At 43.9% G+C, this 23,267-nt stretch overlaps 1 protein-coding gene across 2 annotated transcripts in view; it reads right to left on the bottom strand.

Moving 5' to 3' along the window:
• The window catches only part of VIT (vitrin), a 125,154-nt gene that overhangs the window by 9,594 nt on the left and 92,293 nt on the right, over nt 1-23,267 (bottom strand). For both annotated transcript variants that reach the window (XM_040224630.1, XM_040224629.1), the window contains 3 exons: nt 23,062-23,124; nt 16,622-16,769; nt 4,503-4,606 (listed from right to left, as the gene is read on the bottom strand). In XM_040224630.1, coding sequence (XP_040080564.1) covers nt 4,503-4,606; nt 16,622-16,769; nt 23,062-23,124 — 315 coding nt within the window. The remainder of the gene's footprint in view (nt 1-4,502; nt 4,607-16,621; nt 16,770-23,061; nt 23,125-23,267) is intronic.

Below are 23,267 nucleotides of genomic sequence, written 5' to 3'. Positions count from 1 at the left end.
CGTGCCTCAACTGAGAGCAGCAATTTTGAGGGATGACATAGCTTCCCAGCATGCCTTTCTCAAGCGTATACGTAATACTCGTCTAGGGCCTCAGGAGATTTTTGGAATCAAGGACGGTGAGAAACTATACCAGTTTTCTGGGACTTTCCCAGGTTTAGCACTGAAAGTCCCATATGCCCTTGGGCAAACTGGGATGACTGATCACCCCAAAGGCAGGGCTCTTAACCTGGCCTCTGTGGACCCTTGGGCACTGGGGGTGAGTATCCACAAATCCCTGGAATTTATACACAGTATTTTGTGTATAAAGCCAAAGCAAAAATAACACCCAGTTGTGGAAGTGACTGGTGATAGAAGCAAGGTCCGATGCTGTAAAGAGCAATATTGCATAGGAACCTGGAATGTTAGGTTCGTGATTCAAGGCAAATTGGAAGTGGTCAAACAGGAGATGGTAAGAGTGAATGTTGACATTCTAGGAATCAGGAAACTAAAATGGACTGGAATGGGAGAATTTAACTCAGATGACCATTATATCTACTACTGTGGGCAGGAATACCTTAGAAGAAATGGAGTAGCCATCATAGTCAACAAGAGTCTGAAATGCAGTTCTTGGATGCAATCTCAAAAATGACAGAATAATCTCTGTTCATTTCCAAGGCAAACCATTCAATATCATGGTAATCCAAGTCTATGCCCCGACCACTAATGCTGAAGAAGCTGAAGTTGAATGGTTCTATGAAGACCTACGGAACCTTTTAAAACTAATACCCCAAAAAGATGTCCTTTTCATTATAGGGGACTGGAATGCAAAAGTAGGATGTCATGAAACACCTGGAGTAACAGGCAAATTTGGTCTTGATGTACAGAATGAAGCAGGGCAAAGGCTAATAGAATTTTGCCAAGAGAATGCACTGGTCATAGCAAACACCCTCTTCCAACAACGCAAGAGAAGACTCTACATGTGGACATCACCAGATGGCCAACACTGAAATCAGACTGGTTACATTCTTTGCAGCCAAAGATGGAGAAACTCCATACAGTCAGCAAAGACAAGACCGGGAGCTGACTGTGGCTCAGTTCAGGAACTCCTTATTGCCAAATTCAGACTGAAATTGAAGAAAGTGAGAAAAACCATTACAGCATTCAGGTATGACATAAATCACATCCCATATGATTATACAGTGGAAGTGAGAAATAGATTTAAGGGACTTGCTCTGATAGACAGAGTGCCTGATGAACTATGGACAGAGGTTCGTGACATTGTACAGGACACAGGGAGCAAGACCATCCCCAAGAAAAAGAAATGCAGAAAAGCAAAATGGTTGTCTGGGGAGGCCTTACAAATAGCTGTGAAAAGAAGAGAGGCGAAAAGCAAAGGAGAAAAGGAAAGATATAAGCAGCTGAAAGAGTTCCAAAGAATAGCAAGAAGAGATAAGAAAGCCTTCCTCAGAGATCAGTACAGAGAAATAGAGGAAAACAACAGAATGGGAAAGACTAGAGATCTCTTCAAGAAAATTAGAGATACCAAGGGAACATTTCATGCAAAGATGGGCTCGATAAAGGACAGAAATGCTATGGACCTAACAGAAGCAGAAGATATTAAGAAGACGTGGCAAGAATACACAGAAGAATTATACAAAAAAGATCTTCACAACCAAGATAATCACGAGGGTGTGATCACTCCCCTAGAGCCAGACATCCTGGAATGTGAAGTCAAGTGGGCCTTAGAAAACATCACTACGAACAAAGCTAGTGGAGGTGATGGAATTCCAGTGGAGCTATTTCAAATCCTGAAAGATGATGCTGTGAAAGTGCTGCACTCAATATGCCAGCAAATTTGGAAAACTCAGCAGTGGCCACAGGACTGGAAAAGGTCAGTTTTCATTCCAATCCCAAAGAAAGGCAATGCCAAACAATGCTCAAACTACCGCACAATTGTACTCATCTCACACGCTAGTAAAATAATGCTCAAAATTCTCTAAGCCAGGCTTCAGCAATATGTGAACCGTGAACTTCCTGATGTTCAAGCTGGTTTTAGAAAAGGCAGAGGAACCAGAGATCAAATTGCCAACATCCGCTGAATCATGGAAAAAGCAAGAGAGTTCCAGAAAAACATCTATTTCTGCTTTATTGACTATGCCAAAGCCTTTGACTGTGTGGATCACAATAAACTGTGGAAAATTCTGAAAGAGACGGGAATACCAGAGCACCTGACCTACCTCTTGAGAAACCTGTATGCAGGTCAGGAAGCAGCAGTTAGAAGTGGACATGGAACAACAGACTGGTTCCAAATAGGAGAAGGAGTACGTCAAGGCTGTATATTGTCACCCTGCTTATTTAACTTCTATGTAAAGTACATCATGAGAAACCCTGGACTGGAAGAAGCACAAGCTGGAATCAAGATTGCTGGGAAAAATATCAATAACCTGATATGCAGATGACACCACCCTTATGGCAGAAAGTGAAGAGGAACTAAAAAGCCTCTTGATGAAAGTGGAAGAGGAGAGTAAAAAAGTTGGCTTAAAGCTCAACATTCAGAAAACGAAGATATGGCATCCGGTCCCATCACTTCATGGGAAATAGATGGGGAAACAGGGGAAATAGATGGGGAAACAGTGGAAACAGTGTCAGACTTTATTTGGGGGGCCTCCAAAATCACTGCAGATGTTGATTGCAGCCATGAAATTAAAAGATACTCCTTGGAAGAAAAGTTATGACCAACCTAGATAGCACATTGAAAAGCAGAGATATTACTTTGCCAACAAAGGTCCATCTAGTCAAGGCTATGGTTTTTCCAGTGGTCATGTATGGATGTGAGAGTTGGACTGTGAAGAAAGCTGAGTGCCGAAGAATTGATGCTTTTGAACTGTGGTGTTGGAGAAGACTCTTGAGAGTCCCTTGGACTGCAAGGAGATCCAACCAGTCCATTCTGAAGGAGATCAACCCTGGGATTTCTTTGGAGGGAATGATGCTGAAGCTGAAACTCCAGTACTTTGGCCACCTGATGTGAAGAGTTGACTCATTGGAAAAGACTTTGATGCTGGGAGGGATTGGGGGCAGGAGGAGAAGGGGACGACCGAGGATGAGATGGCTGGATGGCATCACTGACTCGATGAATGTGAGTCTGAGTGAACTCTGGGAGTTGGTGATGGACAGGGAGGCCTGGCGTGCTGCGATTCATGGGGTCGCAAAGAGTCGGACATGACTGAGTGACTGAACTGATCTGAAAAAACAGAGACTAATTTTATTAAGACACCTCTCTCATCCCATCAAGGACATAGAATGTCTTCTGAAGTTTTAGAGTTCATGATACCTTACTGGAATTTCAGTGATCTAAATATCAAATTGAAAACAAATTAGACATCAACTCTATCATATTTGTGATGAGGCAATATCCGATTTGGTGTCTTGGATCCAAGTGACTTGAACGGTGTTTATTTAGAATTGTTCAGAGATCTAAGGCTCTTCATTTGCTAGATACTAATCTAATGTACTGGTCTAATTAGATGTATATTAAAGTGGGGAGGGAAGAAATAAATCAGATGTACTGTAATTTTGAAGATGCTCCTTCAAAGATAGCTGTATTTCCTGTGCACATTCCATGCCAAGCAACGTAACTCACATCTCCATTTCCCTGGATTGTGATGGTGCAGACAGGGTCCCTGAGGAGTGGGCAGTCCTCCCAGTGCCCCAAAGGCAGACTGTAGCCCACCAGGCTCCTCTGTCCATGGAATTCTCCAGGCAAGAATGCTGGAGTGGTTAGCCATTCCTTTCCCCAGGGGATCTTCCTCACAGATATCACAGGAGACACAGCTGGAAACAAAGACCATGTCTCCGCACAGTTATCACTGTAACAGGAGCTGATTAGAGGAAGATTCCCAAGGAGCACTGTGAAGCTTCCTGAATGGAGCCAGTTACAAATTTTATTTATTTTTAAATTTTATTTATTTATTTATTATTTGGCTGTGCTGAGTCTTCGTTGCTGCATGGGCTATTCTCTAGTTGTGCTCAGGCTCCTCATTGTAGTGGGTTCTCTTGTTGCAGAGCGTGGGCTCTAGGCACAGGCTCAGTTGTTCCACAGCATGTGGACTCAACCCATGTCTCCTGCATTGGAAGGCACATTCTTTACCACTGAGCCACCAGGGAAGCCCAAATTTTATTTTTATTAAAAATTTCTTTTTTACAAAACACAAAAATTGTTGATGACTTGTAGACCTGTCATGGTAGTAGTAATAGTAGTCCTGCTTGTCCTAAAGAAAACTGCTATCCTGAGGAAACAGGCCTGCTAAGAACTCTCCAGCATGTGTGCAATAATGATTTTTGCCCCCAATCCACAGTAATACTTTAGGAAAGATACAGATATTCTGTGAGTCATTTCTTAATGGATTATTTGGATTTTTCCTTTTTCTATCTAGGATGCTAGCAGACAGCCACATAGAAGGAGAACCACAGTAGCAATATGATCTGAATCCGGCTTAGACATTAGACAGACATTAGACATGTACCTGCATTAGACAACCCTCCTTTCTGAGAAATCTTCTCTACGGCTGCCTTCACGTCCTGGGAATTCATGTGAGTCTTGAGATTAAATTGGGTAGCAGGATTGTCTCTGAAGATTCAGAACAAGAAGTAAAAATTAGTGGGAAAATTATTACCCTTGGAGCAAAGCAGAAATCAGAGTTGTTTTATATAAAATAGAATGGAAGCTGCTTCAAAACCTTAAGCTGGTGTTATACAATGCCCCAAAGAACTGTTGGTGAGATGGGAAGACTGGGTCCTTGGCAGGGTGTGTAGAAAAAACTGGTTCATTTCAGGGCTCATGAGGTGTGGGTTCTGGTTTTGACTGTGCTGTTTCCTAGCTTCATGACCTTGGGAAGTCATCTGACTTCTCTGGGCCTCAATTTCCTCATCGAGATAAAAATAAAGATCATCACGTTCATGTTGCTAAAGAGCAGGACTGTTGTCAAGTGGGATTTTGCAAGTGTCAGGATGTCCCCAGGCTGCCCCAGACCCTCCTATCCAGGAAGAGAGCCTCAGCTGATAGCCCCTACCCCCCCACCCCACCCTGGTACCCGAGCACCGGAACTGCACGTTAACTGTTGTGTCAAGGAGAACCCATGGTTTCGTCTTTCTCATTCTGCGACTCCTGTGACTCAGTGAGAATATTCAAATCTTACCTGGAAGGTCAACATCTATTTTACTAAAGCCTGAAAAAGGTTAGCTGGAGAGGAGTTAGAGTGAATTCAGTGGAGAAACAGAAGGAGAGCCCTTCTCTAGAAAGGAGTCTTTTTCCTTAGGTAACAGGCTTTGGAGCAGCTGAGCAGGGAGGGAGTGTGGAATCTTTCCTGATCACGTAGACTGTGTGCCGGCAGGGACGAGGCCTCTGTGGGATGGATGTGTGTGGTCACACCCAGGATGAAGTGGGGATGCATGGTGAAATCACATCTCCCGAAGCACTGTCAGTCAGTCACTGGCAGGACCTCATGCAGGCGCGACCTTTAAGGTCACAGGGGGCCCTGAACTCCACATCCCACATCCCCTTCTGCAGTCCTTCTTCTGACTCATCAACTCATCCCCACAGTATGCATTCTTGATACCCTCGGATAATGTCCTCATCAAATACCAGGTCCTGTCAGATCAACCTCTCAAATATCTCTTGTGACTCTCGCATCCTTTCACTACCCCGCCCACTCAAATTTGGACTTTGATCTTCTTTTTCCTGAACTATTCCTACAGCCTCCTACCTGGTCTTCCTGTGCCACAGTGGACTGTCCAGAGGATGTCTTACCCCACAGGTGCTAAGAGCTGTCAGAGGTGGATTAGCCTGCATGCTAATGACACCTCTTCATATTTGTAATTTTGGGTTTTTTTTTTTCCAAAAAGAATCCCCAAACTATATAAGTTTCAGAGTCCCCAAAGCCTGAATCTACCCTTAGTAACCAAAGAATATGAACTTTTCAGGGACTGAAAAAAAAAAAACAAAAAAAAAACCCCACAACAACAAAGTATTATTAGCTACAAAACAGAAAATTGCAAAATTGAAATTGACAATAATAACTATGTGTTTGTCTACCAAACATAATGTTCTAGACACCCCATTAATTATAAAAAATTTAACTCCTAGAACTCTAATTACTTTAGAAAATAATTGGGGGACTAGATTTTTCTCATTTTGAAAGATTTCCTGAGTGTGTCTGACAATTGTGAAGAAATCACAGCTGACCATAAATTGTGTTGCTCATATTTTCATCAATAGGTCAGCATATAAACTTGTTTTATGTAGGTTTCTGTTTCAAGGTGCCCAATTTAATATATGTTTCTTACCATAATTAATTATATGCATATTTTCTGTATCATGAAACACTAGCTGAAAGGGTTTACCGTTTTAAACCTGACCCTGGGTCTTGCTTGCTGTGTAGATTTGTTTTGGCTCTCAGCTTCATAATGGCTATCCACCGTACTTAAAAAAAAAAAAGTAGTCATCATTTCATGAATTCGTAAGTTCAGCCACTTTTCCATTAGTTATTTTAGCAGTTTCTGGAGCAGATTCACATACAGATCAATGAATTTCCTTTTTCTCTTTCTTTTTTGCTGAATATATTGGATCATCAGTTCATTAACATTGAACTCATGACCAACAGCATAGGTTGCCTGAAGGAAATTTATCTAGCACTTGCGGTTTCTCCTTAAGCACGTCGCCTTCTTGTGCTTAGAACACTGGATAGCACTTCACTGCTACACTTGGGGCCATTAAAATTGCGAAATCATCAATGAATAGCTGGAAAATGTGGTGCTAAGTAGACTGTGAAAAGGACACTTGTTTACAGCACAAATTGAAACAAGGCAGAGCATTGCCTTGTTTGACCTCAGCTGGGGATGTTGTATGTCTCCTTCCTTCTCAGTGCACATCCACAAATGACTGTGAAAGTGCCAGGAGTATAGATTTTGGAGATACAGGTCCATTTTAGCAAGTAGGTGAATTTGCAAATATGGAACACACAAATCATGAAGGTTGACTATAACCTATTTGAGAACAAGTGCTATGTTCCAGTATTTCCTCTCCCTGGCGCTTAGCATACAGGGGGTAATAGAGAATCATGGAAAGGAGGGAAGGAGGGAGGAATCTCAAATGTCCTTTCCTCTCTTAGACCATCCTGGGTAGAAGTGAACACCCGCCTCTGAGCCCCACACTCATCACTCTCTCCCGCTGTTACATCATGGAGGTAGATGAATCTATCTTCAGAAGCAGACAGATGAGCTATTCATATACCCAATGAATAGATGCTTTTCATTTTATTTAATGTTGTTTCTGTTAAAAATATCACCTCCCTCACTAGCTGGTAAAGTCCCAAAGAACAGAATCTCTATCACGGTTATTTATTTATTTTTAATGAACTGAAAGGTTGGATCAGAGGACTGCTGAAACTCTTTCCAATTGCTAAAATTACCATTAGGAGCAAAACCACAGAGCTCATCCACCAAGGGACTAACAGGAAAATGTAATCAAACCACTTAGATGAATTTTACATTAGTATGCCCTGCAAATGGCATAGTGCTTAGAGTGTGGTAAACACTCAATAAATCTTTGTTAAAATGTAATGTAATTAAATTATAGTAATGAATGATAAGTCTCTAACCTGCAGACTCTGACCACTCTCAGTATCAGAGTGCATGGGTGTATATGTCCTTTTTTGGGACTGGTGGCCCTACACCTTTACCTGGTTCCTTTTTCAGAGCTGAAGATTATTTAAAAAGTTCAAAGAGATATGCCACTATATTTTTATGTAAGCAATATTTTAATTTGTAATTTTGTTAGAAGATCTCATCAAGGGAAAACACAATTGTTTCCCTCAGTGGGTATTAAGGATTTCCTTTGAAAGTAAGAGAAGAAAATAAACAAAGAGGTTTATAGAGCAAGAAGAAAACATCAAATTGTTTTATGCTTGAAAGAGGGGTTAAGACTAATAAAGAGAAATGACAGGGAGCCAGCATTTTACTGTTCATAGAAAGGACTAATTCATGCAATAGGAAAGGACTATCTTGCAAGTGTGTGAGAAGAATGAATGCCTGTTGGGGAGCTCTGGATTTTAGAGGACTTCTGAGGCCTTTCAGTCCTAAGGTTCCCATTTGGTTAAAGTCCTAGTCTATTGATTCACCCCAGTCACATGGAGTGAGCCTCTCAAATGAATTTTGATGCAGTAGAAACACATTTACTAATCATATTCCCTTTAGAAAGAACCTTTCAAAACTGTTCCCTCCAAGGCATCATTACTTTAAGGTTACAATAGAATAACCTGATTATCTTTCAGTTCAATTGCTCAGTCATGTCTGACTCCTTGCAACCCCATGGACTGCAGAATGCCAGGCTTCCCTGTCTGTCACCAACTCCCAGAGCTTGCTCAAATTCATGTCCATTGAGTCAGTGATGCCATCCAGCCATCTCATCCTCTGTCGTCCCCTTCTCCTGCCTTCAATCTTTCTCAGCATCAGGGTCTTTTCTAATGAGTCAGTTCTAATGGCCACATCAGGTGGCCAAAGTATTGGAGCTTCAGCATCAGTCCTGCCAATGAATATTCAGGACTGATTTCCTTTAGGATGGACTGGTTTGATTTCCTTGCAGTCCAAGGGACTCTCAAGAGTCTTCTTCAACACCACAGTTCAAAAGCATCAATTCTTCAGCGCTCAGCTTTCTTTATGGTCCATCTCTCACATCCATACATGACTACTGGAAAAACCATAGTTTTGACTATGGCTCCCCAACAGGCATTACAAAGTAATGTCTCTCCTTTTTAATATGCTGTCTAGGTTGGTCATAACTTTTCTTCCAAGGAGCAAACGTCTTTTAATTTCATAGTTGCAGTCACCATCTGCAGTGATTTTGGGGCCCCCCAAAGTAAAGTCTCTTACTGTTTCCATTGTTTCCCCATCTATTTGCCAATGAAGTGATGGGACTGGATGCCATTATCTTCGTTCTCTGAATGTTGAGTTTTAAGCCAGCTTTTCGCTCTCCTCTTTCACTTTCATCAAGAGGCTCTTTAGTTCGTCTTCACTTTCTGTGATAAGGATGGTGTCATCTTCATGTCTAAGGTTATTGATATTTCTCCCAGCAATGCTGATTTCAGGTTGTGCTTCATCCAACCTGGCATTTCACATGATGTATTCTGCATATAAGTTAAATAAGTAGGGTGACAATATATAGCCTTGACATACTCCTTTCCCAATTTGGAATCAGTCTGTTGTTCCATGTCCAGTTCTAAATGTTGCTTCTTGACCTGCATACAGATTTCTCAGGAGGCAGGTAAGGTGGCCTTGTATTCCCATCTCTTTAAGATTTTTGACAGTTGATTGTGATCCACACAGTCAAAGGCTGTAGTGTAGTCAATGAAGCAGAAGTAGATGTTTTTCTGGAATTCTCTTGCTTTTACGATGATCCAACAGCTGTTTGCAATTTGATTTCTGATTCCTCTGCCTTTTCTAAATCCAGCTTGAACATCTAGAATTTCTCAGTTCACATACTGTTGGAGCCTAGCTCATTCTATTGACTATCCTTAGCCTTTTAATTTTCGTAATGCTAAAGTGTGATGACTTATGGAGTTAGTCACTGAGTTGAACCATGTGTGTGAACTCAGGAGGATGTTCTGGGGTAACCCTGGTTGCCTAAGGTGGCAGCAGGTTGGGTGATGGACTTGCCCCTTGAGGGCATTACTCAGCTCAGAGTGAAATGATTCTGTCCCTCCCCTTAAAGGACTGAGCAGCTATGGTCAGTGCAGGGGCCCAGGCCAACCTGCTGAGGGCCTTAGCACAACTGGCTCCTTTTGAAAGGACACCAGCCTTTCTCACATTTCCTAGGATCAGAGATTTGGAGCAGAGTCTTATAATCAAATTTTGTGTTTAGAGGAGTATTTTTTTGTGTGTGTGTAATTAGCAACAATAATTCCACCCACCACCAAAAAAATAGTTAACCTGCACGCATCTTCCTGTTGGAGGAAATATGGGCATGCACTCTGCTGATCTGAGAATTACTCTGGAGCCAGAGGGCTCTCCAGCTTGCTGTCCGTTATGCTGCAGGGCTTAATAAGTGCAGGGACGTAGAATGTCCTGACAACAGTGTCTGGTGCTTCCCAAACTCAGTTGTGCGTCCGGTCACCTGGGATTTTTTAAAAATATAGATTCTGTGGATTGGACGTGAGGTCTGAGGTTCTGCCTTTCTTATAGCCTCATGAGAGGCTATGTCTCATACACATGACATGGTGTATCATGTTTGAGTGGCAGTGTCTTCGAAGGGGGAGAATGGCTTTGAGGTGATTCAAGCACATTACATTTATTGTGTACTTTATTTCTAATCTGATGCCACCGCTGATCTGACAGGAAGTACCAGTCCATGGCCCGGAGGTTGGGGACCTCTGTCTTAGAGAATGCTGTAAGAATCAAGACCATCAGCAGTGGGGCTGCCAGTGATATGGGGAAGGGGGGAGAATAAATAAATCTGCAGAAGGTGTGAGAAAGGCAGAGAGGAAGGAGAATGGGGCTCCTGGGGGGAGGCAGGAGACGGGAGACGGGAGGGTCCTGGGGCACAGGGGTCACCAGAAAACAGCACACCCCAGTTTTTGGGCGTTGGGGTTTTTAAATGTTCCTAAGTAGTTCTAATGTGCACAAGAATGGCCGTCTGCTTCTCTAGCAGAATGGTCCAAGGATCTAGGGAGAATAATCTCAGCATGGCATGGATGGGGGCCCCCCAGAGAAGCCCTGGCGATGTGCAATGCAGGGTCAAGGAGAACCCATCCACGTAGAAAGGGCAGGAGACAAGGGCAGGCTTTGTTTCCTCTGTCCCGCTGGGAGAACTGTGTGGTGGGAACAGAAAAGCATCAGATCCTTGTGTAAACTATTCCCAGCTCACTCAGCCTAGAGTCTGTGTCCCTGAGGCGTGTGGCTCAAGGGTTCACCTGCCTTGAAAGAAGAGGGGCCGAGAGGTCTTTGCAAGTGCCCCTAGGCCCTGGAGAACCCTTCCAGGGAGACAGGCAGCTGTTCTGGGTCCTGTCACTTCTCTACAGGCAGTGTAGATGGAGGGCTCGAGGAGTGGACGGGGCAGGGGTTGGAGAGATCCAAGCTCTGCCAGGTGCCGCCCTCTTTCCAGGGAAGCCAAGCTGTCCCTTCCTCTCCCTTGGGGTTAGTGATTCTCACCTTGGCTACAGATTAACATACTAGCTTCTGGGTATTTGCCAAATTCCAGGTTAATAGGTCTGGGATAGCACCCAAGCATCAGCATTTCTAAAAGCTCCCCTGGTGACTGCAACCTGACCAGGCAGCCCCTTCCTGCTTTGGGGTCCTGTGGTGCCAAACATCTCCCAGGCCCCCTCCTGTGGGGGCTCGTGCCCCAAACCCTCTCACTTCTTCATGTGCTGCAAACTCAAGAAAACGTGACAGAAGGGTCCTCCTTGCCAGGTGTAGCAGTTGCTGATTTCTCTTGCAAACTTAGTGGCCGAACCAACACACTTACAGTTTACAGCTCTGGAGGTCAGCAGCCTGTGGGGGCTCTCCCCAGCAGAGCCATGCTCCCTTTCAAAGGCTCTCAGAGACCATCATTGCCCGGTCTTTTCCAGCACGTGTTTCTTGGTTTCCCTTTCCTCCACCTTCAGAGCCAGCCGTCGCATCTTTCTGAGCCTCTTCCATAGTCACATCTCCCTCAACGGATAATAGCTGGGAAGGGTTCTCTGCTTTTAAGTACTCAAGTGATTAGACTGGGACACCTGGGCATCCAGGACAGTCTCCTGTCTCAGGGTCCTTGACTTTAATCACAGCTCCAGGCCCCTCTGGCTCTGATGGAATATCTTGGTGGGGCCTCCGCACTGGACCTAATAAGTATAACATCGGGTTTTGAACATGCAGCAGCCATCTGCTCAGTCGGTCTTGTTTGTGAGGCTCATTCTGTTTACATTTCTGTTTCCCTCTCAAGTTGCATGAAAAAAGGGCCAAAATGTTTCTTATAATAGGGATTTCTGCTTCTGATACATTGCTGGAAATGATAGGTCTCCTTATGAAGCCAGTTTTTGCTGTTTCATGGGAAACCAGTGAATTGATTCCACACAGCCAGGAAGGTTGTTGCCTCAGTGAGTTATCACAGCCGTGGATTCCAGGGAGTCAGACATGGGCAGCTTTGCAGCCATTATTCCGCCCATTGCACCACACCCAACACCTGGTTTCTTCCCCCAAGTCTGGTTGCCCCACACTGGACGGCTCACCTGGTCCACGGGAGCCTCTGAGCATCCTTCCTGCTTTGGGGGGCAGGAAGGGAGGCTCAACTGAATGTGAGTGAGGGTGTTCAGTCTGGGCTGAGTTGGGTGGGCTGAGAAGTAAAGTAAGGAAATGCAGCCCAACTTTGAGCTAAACACAGGACACCTGTCAGAGAACCATGAGCAAAGAAAAGGATTTCATTTTGAAATGAAGAACAACCAATATTTTGCTCTATTTTATAGCTTGTTTTCCAGTATTGGTACCCTTGAATAGATTACAAAGTTCAGAAGAACATGTACAATTCTGTTCCATTTTTACTGAAACTGGGGATGAAGACAACATTATATTGAAGGTCCAGAGGGTATTCAGTACCCGTGGATCCAGGCAGCAGCTAAAATGTAACCTGCTTGGCTTCACTGTTCTGTTTGCTACAGTTCACCGAATAGTTACTTGTCTGGCCATTCTTTCATCTAGCCTCTTAGTGTTCACATTGGTCTTAAGTGCAACCACAAGCCTGTTGGCTGCTTAATTCTAAAATGAGACCATGTGTGCAGAATGAGGGCTTGGTCCTTGGCCTTTTCTTCAACAGGGTCTCAGTCCTCAGTTTGGTGGAAAACATCAATAATCAGGAGCTTTCTTGGCAGAGAAGCAAAATTTTTGAAGTCAATTTGGTTTCACATTTTAGAGATTAACCCAAGATTTAATATCTATCCTCTTCCTAGTGGTCAAGCATTAGCTGTGTATTCTTAGGGAAGTCACTCAGCCTCTCTGGGTCTGTATCAAATGTGGACTTTCTTACTGGAGGTACGTGATGACTGTGGAAGGAATGCTGTGGTTGCTGAAAGGTTAATCCAGTCTTGGGTTCCAAGCCTCTGCGTGTGCAGAGAGGGGACGTGGGAGACGGAGAAGGTTGGCACCACCCAGGCTGAAGAGGTCCCCCTGGCCTGGACCAGAAGTAGGAACCCAGCCAGTGAAAGAAGTTACAGAAAGGGGCAGAAGCCACGAGCCTGGCAGGGGATGATGCTGGACCACTGAGGGGAAAGACAGAGAGGACAAGCAGAGAGCCGAGGAGATGCAGGAAAGGAGGAGGGAGGGGAGCAGTGACCCCGAATCCTGTGACATCACTCTCCTTCCACCCGCCTGCCTGGGCTGGTTTCTGTCTCCTATACTGGAAGTGTCTCTGTGTCAGATGCTTAGGGACCAGCAGGCAGAACAAGCTCTGCATTTTGCCCATCAGGCCACTGTTCTGCTTCTCATATTTGTATTTCTTATTTGCCTTCTGTTTCCTGTTCATCGTATGAGGCTTCTAAATCCCACATTCAAAAGTCTAAGTTCTGCCTCAGCTCTACGGAAAGCCAAGCGAAAGAATGTTCTTGTATCTTTCACGTGGACCCGGCGCAGTGCTGATGGGGGTGAGAGGCCCGAGAGGAGGAATAAGGAGCTCCCAGTCCTCCCACCTCTGCCAGCTCCTTCCCAGCCTACGCCTCGCCTTGGGAGCTTGTTCCTGGTGGGGTGGGCATTTCTTTTAGAGCCTGTTTCCTTACTGTAACATGAGGAGGTGGAAGCATGAGCTTCTAGGGCCCCCACTGCGCTGCGATTCTGAGAGAAGGGGGCTGATCCCCAGTGGCAGGTCGTGACGTGAGTACTAGAATCTAGTAAGAACCCAATGGGCCAGAAAGGGGACCAGTTTCCCAGCCAGCCAAACACTGGTGAGGCCTCTTCCAGAAACACTGGCTTCAGATCTGCGTCGACCTCTGCTTCTCACCATTCCCTGCCCCACACGCTCCCCCTCTGCATACTAAGACCATTTGCTGGAGAAAGAATGGACGGGAGAGCTGGAGCAGATGTAAAAGCATTTTCAGCTTTTACTTCTGGGTGCGTGGATTTCCCCTTCAGCCTCATTACACCCTCCTAGTGCTTTTCTCCAACTGATTTTGTTCCCCCGACGGACGTATAACCTCTGTGTCGCCATTGTTTCCTTGCTCATCACTCACCCACCTATTCAGAAGCCGAGGCTGGAAGGGAGACGAAGCGCTTCCAGTGGGTTCGCCCAACGTTCATTGATTGGCTGTCTTCTTAGTACAGAGCCAGTCACTGAATTATGAACATCTGGGCTGGAAGAGCCCTAATAAATCAGCCGCTCCGCCTGCCCCGGACTTCACCGATGGCAGCTCTTACATGGAGAGGCTAAGTGACTTGCCTAAGGTCACCCAGTGGAGCAAAAGCTAGGATTCAAGATGTCCTGTCACCGGTTCCTTGTGCTTTCCACCCCACCCTGAGGCTGAAGATGATCGATTGGGTTGTGTGAGCAGAAAGTGAAGGAAAACAGACACGTTTCTCTTAAGGGCTTTAAATTAATAAGGACCCGGGATGGGAAAAAAGGACAAACAGCAAAGGTATTTTTAGAAAGTGACATTGGAAAGCGTGGAGGTAGACTCTTCCCTGTAAATGGTGATGACGTTAAGAACACAGTGGGAGAAAATGTTATTTTGAGAGGAAGAAGCCTTTATTGAATTGTTTTTCCTACCCTGCTACATTTATTCTTTAATCCGTGTTCCCATCAGCACACCAAACAGTCTGCCTGCCATTTTTCTTTTCCTTGACATATTTATCGCCTTATTTTCATATTATCCTATAAACTTTGGTATACACAGCTTTTAAAGCAGCTATTTTTTAATGCAAGATGACACACCAAGCTTTAAATCCCTCAATAAACTGACCAGGGACATCTGCACTAAAACACTTACATTTCCTCCCCAGAGAAGCCTGCTATTCATTTGCTATCTTTAAAAAGAAAAACAGGAATGAAAACAGGTTGGCATGTTGAAATATAGGAAAACAATGGCCCAAACCACGTTATTTTCCTACTTCAAGATAAAAGGCTCCGGAACATCTGACACAGAATTAACATTTGTAGCAAGTGTTTATTTTTATATATTTGACTCGGATTGTATGCAAGTGCCACTTAGCTCAGCGATTTTTCTTCACCGAAATAGAAGGTGGTGCTATATATGTTATTGGAATTTAATTCTAAAAATACAAATGTTATAGGCCCTTGTGAAAGCAAAGCATTCTTATTCCTTTGGAGATCTCAGAACTAAATATCCTAGTGTCTTTGACATAACAACGTTGGTTAAAATGCTGCTCTAAATGAAGGGTCTGGAGACCTCCTGGCTGTTATAAGGTTTTTTTTTTTTTTAACTTGTCACAAGGCACAAATAAGCTGTGACTGCAGCTTCTGAGCAAGAGGTACCAAGGCCTAAGTTAGTTTCCAAGGCCAAGGCTGAGCTACAGATCTGGGGGATGAAGGCGGAAGGTTGTATCCGAGATCCTTTGTGAAAAGTGAGACAGTTATCCTGCCCTTAATGGTACTTGATCAAAAGGCCACCTATTATTTGAGATTTGAGCTTGTTTGCTCTTTTGATTACTTATTTCCAGCTGATATCTGTAAATCAGCTTTAAAGAGACATCTATTGCATGTGAAATAAGATTGATTTATTATCCCCAATAAGAGAAAAGTTGAGGGTAGACATCAGTATGAGCCCTCCATTTCTATCCTATGTAGAACGGTAGAATGAATTGGGGACAGTCAGCTAGGTGACTGCTGGGGACCCTCACCCCAGCCCTGCAACCTCCTGCAGTGCTCCCCGTTGCCAGGTGAGCTTTCCCCCAACCGGTGCAGAGGCCTCAGGTTATCGGGAGAAAGGAGAAAACTCAACCCAGAGGACCATGACTTCTGGTCATCTCACTTATAATGAGACCTCTGCTACAGAGTTTTTGGTCTTCCCAGCTAGTGGTAAAGAACCCACTTGCCAATGAAGGAGAATCAAGAGACCTGGATTCAATCTCTGGGTTGGGAACATCCCCTGGAGGAGGGCATGGCTACCCACTCCAGTCTCCTTGCCTGGAGAATCCAGTGGACTATAGGCGGGCTATACTCCATGGGGTCACAGAGAGTTGGACATGACTGAAATGACTTAACACACACACACCTATAAGGCAGCACAGAAGCCCCTCAAACTAATACTCGAGGAGTCAGGGTTGAAAGGGAAATTGCCTGAGAGAGAGGTGAAGGCCTTAGCCCAAGGCCAAACAGCCTGCTATTGGCTAAGTGAAAACTTGAACCCAGCTCTCTTAATCCCCAAACAAATATTCTCTCTACCAATCAGGAGTGCAAATGCCATTTACTTTCAAGTGTTGATTAACCTCTCCCTCCTTTTGGAGGCCTCAAATTTCTTCACTGGCATCTGCATTGCTTCAGTTTCTCTCATTTACGTCTGTATCAGGGAAGAGAATGAATCTGCTGTGCTCTAGATGTATGGATATTTTTCTTTTCTGGCACAAAATGAAACGAGGGTCATGCCCTGGTTTTCGAATTCAGAGCCACACTTACCCGTACTGAACAACACCCATTAGTGGACCGGCAGGGCCGATGTCAAGAGTCTGGGCGACATCAGTCAGAAACTGCTTCTGGATTCGGAATCGACGTTTGCCGATGCTCGAGCTTCCATCAATTAAAAATGACAAGTCAACTTTGCAGCCTGAGAAGCAGAAAAAGACTCTGTTATTCTGCTCCTCTCATTGCATTCACCACCCACTCCCTGCTTCCTCAACCAGAGCTGCCTGAGATTGCAATGAAAAGAAAGTTAAAAAAAAAAAAGAGTAGCAAGATGCAAGATATACTTATTTATTTATATTCACAGTAGATTTTCACTGGGCACCAAGATCACAGATACTTGGGCTGGTACTTATTTCCATGGTTATTGTAGAATTCTCTGTATTAGCTACAGTTACAGACTTCAAAAGCCAGACCTCCAAGTCAAGTCTAAGAAGGCCCTCAGAATGGTTTCCTAGCTCAGACCATGTCAGCTGTTGTGTTCAGTTGCTAAGTTGTATTGATCACTTTGCAACCCCTTTGGGGCCCGCCAGGCTCCTCTGTCCGTGGGATTCTCCAGGCAAGAATACTAGAGTGGGTTGTCACTTCCTACCACTAGCGCCACCTGCAAGCCCTAATATATATATATATATATATATATAGTGTGTGTGTGTGTGTATGTATGTATGTATATGAAAATGTGTGGGCTCAGACTGTAAAGAATCTGCCTGAAATGCAGGAGACCCAAGTTTGATCCCTGGGTCAGGAAGATCCCTTGGAGAAGGGAATGGCTACCTTCTCCAGTATTCCTGCCTGGAGAATTCCATGGACAGAGGAGCCTGGCGGGCTACAGTCCATGGGGTTTCAAAAGAGTCAGACACAACTGAGCACATCGCACATATATACATTAATGAAAGCAAGAAATGGACATGAGTTGATACAGTTTTAAACAGAATTGTTGACGAATACTTAGTAAAGAGTGATACTACAGAACTGGACATGAAGGGAAAAGGTTCTGAGAAAACGCCTTGTTTTCTTGCTGTGGTGCATGACAATCAAAACCAGAGGAGAAGTAGGTAATGACAGGGACCTCTCTGGGCCTGGCTGACTTCACTTCATCTGGAATCAGTGCCTGGGCTCACTGGAGACCTCGTAAGCTTTTGGACCCTGTCTGCCTGGATGTTTGGGGCCTGCCAACTCTTCTCATTTGCTGGCTACCCCTGTCCTTTGCTGCCTCCAAACTGCCTATGCCCAAGCATGATCCTTGAGATGAAGATTGGAAGAAGCAAATGAAATTAAGAAGTGAAGTTTAAAGATTCCACTAAAGTCAAGAATGTTCCTTTGGTATCTCTAATTTTCTTGAAGAGATCTCTGGTCTTTCCTGTTCTATTGTTTTCCTCTTATTTCTTTGCATTGTTCACTGAGGGAGGCTTTCTTATCTCTCCTTGCTGTTCTTTGGAATTCTGCATTCAAATGGGTATAGCTTTCCTTTTCTCCTTTGCCTTTCACTTCTCTTTTCTCAGCTATTTGTAAGGCCTCCTCAGAAACCATTTTGCCTTTTTGCATTTCTTTTTCTTGGGGATGGTCTTGATCCCTGCCTCCTGTACAATGTCATGACCCTCCATCCACAGTTCTTCAGGCACTCTGTCTATAAGATCTAATCCCTTGAATTTGTCATTTCCACTGTATAATCGTAAGGGATTTGATTTAGGTCATACCTGAATAGTTTAGTGGTTTTCCCTATTTTCTTTAAGTCTGAATTTGGCAATAAGGAGTTTATGATCTGAGCCACAGTCAGCTCCCAGTCTTGTTTTTGCTGACTGTATAGAGCTTCTCTATCTTTGGCGGCAAAGAATATAATCAACCTGATTTTGATATTGACCATCTGGTGATGTCCATGTGTGGAGTCTTCTCTTATGTTGTTGGAAGAGGGTATTTGCTATCACCGTATGACTTATAACATATGACTTACAGCAGAAGCAGAAGATATTAAGAGGTGGCAACAATACACAAAAGAACTATACAAAAAAGATCCTCATGACCCAGATAACCACAACAGTGTGATCACTCACCTAGAGCCAGACATCCTGGAATAAGAAGTCAAGTGGACCTTGGGAAGCATCACTATGAACAAAGCTAGCGGAGATGATGGAATTCCAGTTGAGCTATTTCAAATCCTAAAGGATGATGCTGTGAAAGTGCTGCACTCAATATGTCAGCACATTTGGAAAACTCAGCAGTGGCCACAGGACTGGAAAAAGTCAGTTTTCATTCCAATCCCAAAGAAAGGCAATGCCAAAGAATGTTCAAACTACCGCACAATTGCACTCATCTCACATGCTAGCAAAGTAATGCTCAAAATCCTCCAAGCAAGGCTTCAACACTATGTGAACCAAGAACTTCCAGGTGTTTAAGCTGGATTTAGAAAATGCAGAGGAACCAGAGATCAAATTGCCAACATCCGCTGGATCATTGAAAAAGGAAGAGAGTTCCAGAAAAACATCTACTTCTTTTTTACTGACTATGCCAAAGCCTTTGACTGTGTGGATCACAACAAACTATGGAAAATTCTTAAAGAGATGGGCATACCAGACCACCTGAGCTGCCTCCTGAGAAATCTGTATGCAGGTCAAGAAGCAACAGTTAGAACTGGACATGGAACAACAGACTGGTTCCAAATCAAGAAAGGAGTACATCAAAACTGTATCTTGTCACCCTGCTTATTTAACTTATATGCAGAGTACATCATGTGAAATGCTGGGCTGGATGAAGCACAAGCTGGAATCAAGATTGCTAGGAGAAATATCAACAACCTCAAATATGCAGATGACACCACCCTTATGGCAGAAAGTGAAGAAGAACTAGAGTGCCTCTTGATGAAAGTGAAAGAGGAGAGTGAAAAAGTTGGCTTAAAGCTCAACATTCAGAAAACAAAGATCATGGCATCTGGGCCCATCACTTCATGCCAAATAGATGGGGAAACAGTGGAAACAGCGAGAGACTTTATTTTCTTGGGCTCCAAAATCACTGCAGATAGTGATTGCAGCCATGAAATTAAAAGTCACTCCTTGGAAGAAAAGCTATGACCAACCTAGGCAGCATATTAAAAAGCAGAGACATTGCCGACAAAGGTCCATCTAGTCAAAGCTATGGTTTTTCCAGTAGTCAGGTATGGATATGAGAGTTGGACTATAAAGAAAGCTGAGCACTGAAGAATTGATGCTTTTGAACTGTGGTGTTGGAGAAGACTCTTGAGAGTCCCTTGGACTGCAAGGAGATCCAAGCAGTCCATCGTAAAGATCAGTCCTGAATATTCATTGGAAGGACTGATGCTGAAGCTCTAATACTTTGGTCACCTGAAGTGAAGAACTGACTCATTGGAAAAGACCCTGATGCTGGGAAAGATGGAAGGCAGGAGGAGAAGAAGGGGACAACAGAGGATGAGATGGTTGGATGGCATCATTGACTTGATGGACAGTAGTTTGAGTAAGCTCTGGGAGTTGGTGATGGATAGCAAAGCCTGGCGTGCTGCAGTCCATTGGGTCACAATGAGTCGGGCACGACTTAGTGACTGAACTGAACTGACTGAAAGTCAAGAATCAAGCAAAAGAACAGCAGAACTGCTCTATGGCTTGACATGTTTCCTCAACAGGGCTATTCCCACTCTTTCCTAGGTCCAGGCTTGTGATGTGAATTGCCGCCAGCAGGTGGCAGTGGTGCTCTTTAGGGCTGGCCGCCCACCAGCCCCAACAGTTTGCTGGAAATGTGAACGCCCAGGCTCCACCTGGACGTATAGAATCAGATTCCAGTTTAGCAGGATCCCCAGGTGATTGATGCGCACATTAAAGTTTGAGAAGCACGCCTGAAGAGAACTTCTTCTTTCAGATGTCAGCAGCGTAGTTCAATACGCCTTTTTAAATGAAAATCCTTTATTTTTTTATTTAGAGAAAAGAATAACGTAGAGTAAGGGCCAAACAAGAGTACATGGATTTTGTAGCATCTATTTTGGTTCTTCCTAGACCATTTTTTTTCTCCTTATTTCTTACATCTTGAGCTATGTTCAGCATTGAGACATTGATTTCATAGGTTTTAAGAAGCAAAGTGTTTATTTACTTCATTCTCTTCACTCAGCCTAATGGCTGAAACTGGGGTTAACTTTGCTCCTCTTTTCCAAGAAATTTTTAAAATTCATTTTATTGGGGTACAGTTGCTTTACAATGTTAGTTTCTGCTGTACAGCAAAGTGAATCAGCAATATATTTGCATATATCCCCTCTTTTTTTGGATTTCCTTCCCATTTAGGTCACCACAAAGCAGTGAATTCCCTGCACTATACAGCAGATTCTCATTAGTTATCAATTTAATACATAGTATCAATAATCTATATATGTCAATTCCAAACTCCCAATTCATCCTACCCCCAGCTTTCCTCCTTGATATGCCCATGTTTTTTCTCTATGTCTGTGTCTGTATTTCTGCTTTGCAAATAAGATGATCTATACCATTTTTCTAGATTCCATATATATGCATTAATATACAATATTTGTTTTTCTGATTTCACTCTGTATGAGTCTCTGTGTCCATCTATGTCTCGGCAAATGGCAGAGTTTCATTCCTTTTTATGGCTGAATAATATTCCATTGCATATATGTACTATATCTTCTTTATCCATTCCTTTGTTGATGGAGATTTAGGTTGCTTCCACGTCCTGGCTATTGTAAATAGCACTGCAATGGACACTGGGGTGCATGTATCTGTTTCAGTTATGGTTTTCTCTGGATATATGCCCAGGAGTAGAATTGCTTGGTCATATGGTGGTCCTGTGTTTAGTTTTTTAAGGCACCTCCATACTCTTTTCCATAGTGGCTGTATCAGTTTACATTCCCACCAGTGCAGGAGGGTTCCTTTTTTCTACACCCTCTCCAGTATTTATTGCTTGTAGATTTTTTGATGATGGCCATTCTAATAGGTGTAAGGTGATACCTCACTGTAGTTTTGATTTGCATCCAAGAATGTTTGAGTGACAGTGGCTCACACTCAGGGCATGTGCTCACTGAGACCCTAGTGGCTTTCTCACATTAAGATGAAAACATGCTGATGGGAAGATGACAGTGTCAATACAAAGGGACAGAACTGGGTTATGAAGTGTTCAGCATGAGCAATTTATTATGCTCACTGAGGATGGAAGAGGAGGAAGGAAAGGTAAGACAAAGTGTCTGCAGGAATCAATCTACCAATTTTCTTAATTGCTTTGGTATTCTTCAACATGGTACAATTTTATAGATGAATGCTTTGTGTTGACTAATATATTAGGCCAGTGTTTTTTAACCCTGGATAAATATCTGAGTTCCTTATGCAGCTTCAACAAATAAAAATGCCTGGGAATCACTCTAGGCGGTGCTTCTCAAGGATTAATGTGCAAAGGAATTGCTGGATTCAGTGGGTCTGGGGTGGACCCTGAGAGTCTGCATCTCTAACAAGCTCCCAGGTAATGCCTGATGCTGCTGGTCCTCAGACCACACTTTGAGTGGCAAAATCAAGGGAGACTCAGGTTCAGTAGGTATGAGGCAAGAATTGGCATTTTTCATTTTTTGAGATATCTGCAGGTGATTCTCACGTATAGGTGAGTTGAGACTGGCAGCCCTTTGGTGGCTGACTTGTCACGGCTTTCTGGGGGAATTTGCAGATGCTTGCAACACACAGCTCCCTCCTGGTTTCCCTCTTTTTCTCTGCTCTCTTGCTTGTATCCTTGGGTGGCTTCTCTTCCACCCAGTCAGTATCAAAGATCTTCAGGTTTAAGTCCCCTGCTTCTTACTGTAACCTATCTCCCTGGGTCACACTTTCTGTTCTCTTTCGGTTCTCAAAACCTTGGTTTTGCCCTCATCATCTTCCAACTCTAAGTTTCCAGCTGGACTGTTGTTTCTGAATGTCAGGGTGGCCAACTCTCTGCTAGACTGAATATCTTACAGAATATACTTTCCTGCCCCAACCTGTTCCAACTCCAGTGGTCCTCATGGCAGCTCCAGTTGTTCAAATCATCTTTAATTGCTCCCTGTCTTCACCTCCACCCCTCTAGCTTCTTCTTTCTCTGTCTCCTGGATTTGCCCATTTTTCTCCATTTATGCTTCCCACCCTGAGCTCTGTGTACCATCATCTCTGCAGACCTTCATCCTCACTGGCAAGCCAGTCTCCTCCTTTCATCCACTCTTGTCCCCCCACTCCACCCCAGCCTGTTGCCATAGTGACATTTTAAACATCGGATCCTCTCCCACTCTTGTACACAGATAGTTTAAATCCTTCAGAAGCTTCCCTTTTCCTTTAGAACAAAGTGACAGGAGAGAGATAAATAGATCCAAGGTAGGAGAGAGGCGGGTGTGGGTGGGAGTGAGTGGGCAGAGGGGAGAGAGAGCAGATCAGATGTCAAAGCCACTAGGGGTTTCTAGTTGTCAATTAACTTACTTGGATCTCCCTGGGATGCTGGCTCCAAAGACTGTGTGCTTAATTCTTCTTTTGGAACAAATCCTGGAAAGAGCAGTAAAACTTTTGGTGACTTACAAGAACAGGAAGCATCTGGCCTCACCCCAGGGATGGGGACAAAATGGATATTCACACTCAGCTCCAGGGGCTGGGCTTACTGCTAACTGTGCTCTTCTCCATACCACCCC

The sequence above is a fragment of the Oryx dammah genome, unplaced genomic scaffold (genome assembly GCF_014754425.2).
Source record: "Oryx dammah isolate SB20612 unplaced genomic scaffold, SCBI_Odam_1.1 HiC_scaffold_25, whole genome shotgun sequence".
Taxonomy (NCBI): Eukaryota; Metazoa; Chordata; class Mammalia; order Artiodactyla; family Bovidae; genus Oryx; species Oryx dammah.
Note: the sequence above shows the minus strand (reverse complement) of the source record. Positions and strands in the feature narration are given on the sequence as shown.